General features: G+C 35.4%; 1 protein-coding gene across 1 annotated transcript; it reads left to right on the top strand.

Moving 5' to 3' along the window:
- Window positions 1-347: 347 nt before the first annotated feature.
- On the top strand, window positions 348-5,258 carry LOC137022432 (saxitoxin and tetrodotoxin-binding protein 1). Its single transcript, XM_067388893.1, has 6 exons — window positions 348-505; window positions 612-754; window positions 851-915; window positions 1,633-1,743; window positions 4,666-4,770; window positions 5,061-5,258. Exons 1-6 carry the CDS (start codon window positions 386-388, stop codon window positions 5,126-5,128), a joined length of 612 nt encoding a protein of 203 aa, XP_067244994.1. The 5' UTR covers window positions 348-385; the 3' UTR covers window positions 5,129-5,258.
- The last annotated feature ends 2,491 nt before the right edge of the window (window positions 5,259-7,749 follow it).

A 7,749-nucleotide genomic window follows, 5' to 3' on the forward strand; every position in this document is an offset into this window, starting at 1 on the left:
AAAAAAAAAATGTAAATTTGTTTTAATATATTTTATGGATTCTACTATTATTAATAATATACATTTATAAATATTACTTTTCTCAGTTTCTTTTTTTTCCTTAAACATATACCCAAAGACTATGGCAAAAAAAAAAAAAAAATTAGAGCATTATTTTATTCAACAATTAATGGCATGTTCTGTTACATCAGGAATTTCCTGAACCCTAAAGTCCAAAATTTTACCCACTTAAATCATTTCAGTTTACTGGCACTAGCATCGCAAACAACTGTTGCATCACTTCAGAAAAAACAGATGATAATATGTGATAAGCAGTTCTATATAAAGTACTTGTTCCCCAGGTGATGCAGTATCATTTTCTGAACCATATTTCTGAGGTTCTACAATGTCTTCTTTGGTGGTCTTGACTGCTCTTCTGGGCCTGTTTACTTTAAATCAGGCCACTCTGCCAGGCTGCAAGGAGCTCATAACGCCTCTAACCCTGACGGATGAATTCATCCTAAGTGTAAGTGCATTATTAATATATATTTAAGGCAAGTATTCTTTCGTAGCAAATGAACAGTACAGGAGCTTATATAAGGCACTTAAATTTCACAACTTCTTCCAAAAAGGTCATGGGAAAATGGATCTTCCTTGAAGGCGTAGCTGATCACCAATTATTTACAGATATCTTGAAGACTGTGAACAGCTCATGGGTGGAGTTTGGCCCGAGCACTCTTGCAAACTCTTTAACCCTCAGTCAAGGGAACATGCTGTAAGATTGTCCTGTTTTAACATGTTTTGCTAAACTGAATTCATTTCATCATGACCAGCATTTTGAATCAGATCACTCTTCCTCTCTTCCACTCAGGAACGGAAAGTGTGAATTTAGCAGCTTCAACACAGTTTTTAAAGAGGGTACCTTTCATGTCAATGGTAAGTTACCAAAACTTTATTAATTTCAGTTAAAACTCATGGTTTCGCTTTATTTTGAAGGTCCTTTTAACACATTCTGTTGACTATAAGTAACATTGCACCTACATGTCTACTAACTCTGTTAGTAGAGTATTAGTAGACTGGCAGGGTTAGAATAAGTTGACATGTAGTTGCAAAGTTGTTTACCATTAGAAGAGTGTCTTTTGAAGGACCATCAGAATGAAGAGTTAGCGGATATTAAAGGGTTAGTTCATCCAAAAATGAAAATTCTGACTCCATTTACTCCCCCTTAAGTAGTTCCAAACCTGTATGAATTTCTTTGTTCTGATGAACACAAAAGATATTTGGAAAAACCAAAACAGATCTCGGATCTCAGATCTCTAGGAAAAAAATACTATTGTAGTCAATGGGGGGTGAGATCTGCTTGGTTACAAACATTCTTCCAAAAATCTTCCTTTTTGTACAGCAGAACAAAGAAATTTATATGGGTTTGGAACACCTTGAGAAGGAGTAAATTATGACAGAATTTTTATTTTTGGGTGAACTATCCCTTTAAGCAGACAGTCTACTAATACTCTACTGAGAGATAGTTGACATGTAGTTGCAAAGATACTCACAGTCAACAGAATGTTCAAAAGGGACCGTCAAAAAAAAAAGTGTTACCAAACTCGTGGGTTCTGAGCACTAATGAGTGTTACACTGTTGTTTGATCCACAGAGACTGACATAATAACAGAGGGGAAGTTCTTGCCATCCTGTCCGGAGTGTATCACCTTAAGCTTTGTCAGCCAATTCAAAAATGAGACCATAAAGTCACTGTACTTTTTCAGTAAGTCACAAAAACTATGGACATTCACAAAGTACCTAAGGTGATTAAAGGCATAGTTCACCCAAAAATGAAAATAATGTAATTTATTACCCTCATGTCGTTCTACACCCGTAAGACCTTTGTTCGTCTTCGGAACACAAATTAAGATATTTTTGATGAAATCCGATGGCTCAGTGAGGCCTCTATTGCCAGTAATATCACAAACCTCTCAAAATCCATAAAGGTACTCAAAACATATTTAAAACAGTTAATGTGAGTTCAGTGGTTCATTATAAAGTGAAGAGAATTTTTTTGTGTGGCAAAAAAACAAAATAACGACTTTTCAACGATATCTAGCGATGGCTGATTTCAAAACACTGCTTTGAATCTTTTCTTTCGAAACGCATGTCAAAAAAAGGTGTGTTTGACATTGGTTGCGGCTGGATGCAACCGATTGACGAGAGTAGCTGCATACAGATGGGGACGAGCTGAGAACGGAGACATGGGGTGCTTCTCAATTCTTATTTGTGCATCCTCGCTTCCTGCCCTCGCGTACTAGCTCCACCCCTTCAGGATGTGAGGGAAGGACGGAGGAATTTAAATGATATCCTCGCTCCCTTTAGCGTCATTCAAAGCGTCATCAGCTGCACTCGAGGGATCTGCTCATATGTTGTTTAAGTTTAGTTATTTAAAGCTGCTGTCCACGATTTTTGGCCCTCTAGCGGTTAATAAACAGAACTGCACGCGTCTTGCGGAGGAACATTCTAGCCGGAGCAACTTTTCTCGGTGTATGTCTATGGCGAGTCACGCAGTTACTTTGATACTCTGCGGCGAGTCCTACCAGTCTGTCCTGAAATAGTCTGAATATAAACACTTATTATAAGTGTACCATAATGATTCAGGATAAGACAAAAACATGGTTTGGAAAATGGATTCATGTTGTATATTCTCATCATATAATTTTTGTACATTTTTAACACAAAAAAAGTTGCGGACTGCAGCTTAAAAAAAAAAAAAAAAAAATTATAATAAATATTAATAAAGCAAGATGCCCCATTTTGTGCCAAATTCAAGGCCTTTATGTGCTACTTGCCAAACTAAGTGTTGTACCTATTACCAGTAGGAGAGCAGTGATGTATGAACTGAATTTGGTGACAGTAGAGTGTGTTACAGTGAAGTTATTGAGTATTTTCCATAATATAAAATGAGTCCCTTCAGATGTGTATCTCCGCCGCCTGCTCATAAAGACTTATAAAGCATATTTGTGGAAAATTGGGTTGTTGTAGCTCGTTGTCTAGGTTACTATGATTGATAATAGCTGCATTTGTTTTAACAACGTTTAGTTCACGAGTTATTGATCCGGGAAGTTCGAATCTGTGAATATATTGCCAACTACTGAACTCCTTGACTTAAGCACTGACTGTTTGAGTCCAACATGTTCAAACCCTATGAGCCGTGCATTATTTGTGTGCATTATTAACATATGGAAATAACTGAACCACTACTGCCAGCCAGAAGGACATTAAAGGAACACTCCACTTTTTTTGAAAATAGGCTCATTTTCCAACTCCCCTAGAGTTAAACAGTTGAGTTTTACCGTTTTCGAATCCATTCAGCCGATCTCCGGTTCAGTGCAATGATATTACGCAGCGTCTCTCACAAGCGTCTCCATGGTTGCAAGGCACGTTCCCTGTGCAAGCAGGGGCTCACGGGCGCTGCGTAATATCATTGCACTGCTGCAGCCATGGAACGGCAGCAAAGTTCCTTGATTATTACGCCTGAATGAGAGTATAGTTCCTAGCCATATCAGCCTAGAAAATCACAACTTTTTATTTTCCGTTGGTCTTAGTACACGATTTAACTACAGAAGAGTCAAGTTTTAAATAGGAAAAATATCAAAACTCTTTGGTCATTTTTAAGCACGATGCTAACGGTCTAATCAGATTCAATGAACTATGCTAAGCTATGCTAAAAGTGGTACCGCCAGAACCAGAGATCGGCTGAATGGATTCGAAAACGGTAAAACTCAACTGTTTAACTCTAGGGGAGATGGAAAATTAACCTATTTTCAAAAAAAGTGGAGCGTTCCTTTAAAGAGGAAGTGTTTGTCCGAGCTCACAGCAAGGGAACGATCATATCTTTGCGAGGGAACACAAAGTTTCTTGGGGGAACGCAAGAAACTTTGGGAATTTCTTATGGGCATGCACTGCTTCAAGTCAGTCGCTGATCGGTCGTGCAGAGCTGCGTCAAGTCAATCAAAAAGCCAAAACTGCTGAAATCACGTGACTTTGGCGCTCTGAATCACTGATTCGAAACAAAAGATTCGAAGCTGTGTTTTGAAATCGCCATCACTAGATATTGTTAAAAAGTCATTTTGTTTTTTGGTGCACAAAAACTTCTCGTCGATTTATAATATTAAGATTGAACCACTGAACTCACATGAACATTTTGAGTACCTTTATGGATCTTGAGAAGTTCAATGACATTGCGGTCAGTGAGCCATCGGATTTCATCAAAAAATATCTTAATTTGTGTTCCAAAGATAAACAAAGAACGACATGAGGGTGAGTAATAATATTCGGGTGAAGCAACACTTTACAATGAGGTTAATTAGTTAATAACATTAGTTAACATGAACAAATGAATGAACTGCACTTCTACATCACTTATTAATCTTTGTTAATTTCAGCATTTACTAATACATTATTAAAATCAAGAGTTGTATTTGTTAACATTAGTTAATGCACTGTGAAGTAACAAACAAACTATAAACAACTGGATTTTTATTAACTAACATTAACAAAGATTAACACATACAGTAACAAATGTTGCTCATGGTTAGTTCATGTTCGTTAATAACTAACGTTAACAAATTAACCTTACAGAAAAGTATTACCATGTGTATTTAATGACAAATTGGGTGTGATGTTTCCCTCCTTGCAGAGAGAGAGAGCAACCGAACAGAGTCTGACATGGACATGTACTGGAAGCAAGCGGAGTGTCTTGAATTCAAAAGAGAAGCCCAGCACTCCTATGATGGTACAACAGGTCAGTTTGGGTTTCAAGCACTTGCAGTTTTTATTGAAAGCCACAGCTATTAGCCATAGAGTTTGGTTTCATTGATTTGCATTGAGGTGTAGTTGCTCTTGCAGCTTCAGGTATTTTTTTGATGTTACAGGTATATCTCACAAAATGTGTCACAAACACATCCAGGTCTAATTAACCTCCAGATCAAAAAAGAAGTCATAATGAATTGCCATGCAATTATTTACATATACAATGCATTATGACTATTCTTTAACTTTTTCTTGGCTTTTTTCTTTCTTCTCTCATTGCAGAATTCTGTCATGTGTCCAAGGACAGCTCATCTGACAAGACGCCAAGTTTGGACAAATCAGATCAATAATGAAAAAAAAATAATAATAATAATAATAAAAAAAATGTAAGAACAACTATGACAAAAAGAACAATGTGTTAAAGAATCTCTGTTATTCATCTTTGTGTGTATTTTTAATAAACAGGGGGGAAAACAATAATGTCATGCTGTTTCATGCTTAAAACATTTTTTTTTTTAAATGTGACTCTGTTGGTAAATTTAGTATCTTTTGGGATTGTCTTCAATTCTAAAGGCTCAAGGTCATTCTGACAAGGGTACTTTCCAGTTACCCAAAGTTTTATGCACTCAGATGATTCCAATTCAAGGAACCTGTTGGATCACTTCAGAAAAGAAAGATAAGAACTATGTGGCTGGACTATTTAAGGTACTTGATCCACACATAATAATAATAATAATAATAATAGGAAATTCTCTTCATAAAGTTTTGTAATGAGTATTTTGGTGGCCTCAACAGCTCTTTAGTTTGAGTCAGGGCGCTCTACCAGACTGCAAAGAGCTCATAACTAATCCTGAAAGATGAATACAAAAAGTGTAATTAAGCTTTTAGGATTAAGACACATTTAGATATTATAAGAACAAGACATATTTGAGAAAGAGACATTGTGTCAACGCTGTGCGTGTATAAAACACAGAAGATGATTTCAGTATGAAACTTTCATATTTTGATTAAGAAGAACGTTGATATGAATTTTGCATAAATTATTTTACACATGGCCGGTGTTACAATATATTCGGTTCCTGAAATATTCTGTTCCACTGGGTGGCGCTTACGCGAATATTCATGATATCCTCCTATTGTGGGCGTGTCCTTGAGACAACGCGCAAGTGAATGGAACTGAAAGTATTAGTACACGCTCCCCAAATCGCATCGGTTTAATGGATTATTTCGAAAAGGTAATAAAATATTCCTTTGGAATATAAACCTTTGGAGCTTTGTTTTGATGACAGTCTTCATGCCAGCAGCTACTTAAAGAATGTTATTTTTGATTAAAATATTATAATTATGATAAGAAAATTATAGTTTAGTTTTATTTAAAGTTTGACAAAGCAGGATATTGCAGCACAAAACCCTGAAATGTGTCAAACATAACGCATACTCAAACAACCTTATGTACCTGATTTAAATCAATTTCAAAAGTAAAAAAAAAAAAAAAATTTGATAATAATCATATAATTTATTCTGTGAGGTAATACAGCACAAATGCACAGAAAAAATAGACAGCTACTTTACAAGATGATGTTATACTTGTTATTATCACCAATGTCATATGGTTTTGTTTTGCTTTTGTGAAGTTTCCACATTATATTCATCATCTTGTAAGTAGTCGCTGTCTGTTTCAGATTGGATGTGAGAGCTGAAGTCTTGAAGAGCTCTGGCAGTGTGTGATCCGGACATCCATGAAGGCTGTTCCCGGGTGCCAAGCCCTGTTTTAATATTTACCTCATCCTCACATTTATCATTGCTTCTTTTCACACATTGTTTTGAAATTTAAAATGTCTTTTCAATTTTAGTTACATTCATAGAGTAATTACTTCTGTACTTGTTATAACATTTAATGTAGGCTATTTAATATTTATATAGGCTGCAACTGAATTTGTTGTTTTAAAAAAAAAAATTAACTAAGAAAAGATGAAAAAAATTCAGGATAATATTTTAAAAATTTAAATTTAAATTTTGTACAATCCAGGGTCTTTGATCACCTGTGCGAACGTGCCTTAGTCCTGCTGCAGGAGGTATGAGGACTGCAGATGTGAACAGAGCAATAAACTGCAATGTTCCTAAAATGTGTAAAGGAGTCAAAACAGCGACAGGAATCCCTCCATCACACACACACACACACACACGAAGATGCCTGAGACAGTGCTACAGGGAGACAGAAGAACAGCTGATTGTCCTTCCAGTGCCAAACCACATGTGCCCATATGTCCCACCAGACATGTTTGAGAATGTGAAATGCCTTGATGGAATAGTGGAGTAATATCTCACAGCAAGAGCTGAAAATCTGGTTCAGATACTCTGTTGATCAAACGCCTGTGAAATTTGTTCAGTTTATGTCTCAGTTGTTGAATCTTTTTGTTTGTACAAAATTTACATGTTAAGAAATTTGCTGGAAAAACAGTTGAAAGTGAAAAACTCAAATATATTATATCATATATATATATATATATATATATATATATATATATATATATATATATATATATATATATATATATATATATATATATATATATATATATATATATATATGTTGTAGCCTATGCATTTACTTGTTGGACTATAATGATAATTTGTCATGATGTTCAGTAAAATATGAGAAAACAGGAAATATTTGTAATTTGTTGTTGATAAAGGGTAGCCTATGTTAGTCTTACTGTGGTGATAAACACTGAAAATATCAACATAATCAAGAAATTAAGGATGACAGAATATTCACACCAGGCTATAGCTTAACTGTTTATCATTAACTGTTTATCTGAATGCCTGTCATGTACTCAATCAGGCAAAATAGCTCTGACGATTGATCATATTACACAAACTATGCATTGCTTTGAACATGTGAACTGTTGCTTAACACTGAATATTTTATTACCTTTTCGAAATAATTCATTAAACCGATGCGATTTGG

This window comes from Chanodichthys erythropterus, chromosome 1, assembly GCF_024489055.1.
Source record: "Chanodichthys erythropterus isolate Z2021 chromosome 1, ASM2448905v1, whole genome shotgun sequence".
In the NCBI taxonomy this organism is placed as follows: Eukaryota; Metazoa; Chordata; class Actinopteri; order Cypriniformes; family Xenocyprididae; genus Chanodichthys; species Chanodichthys erythropterus.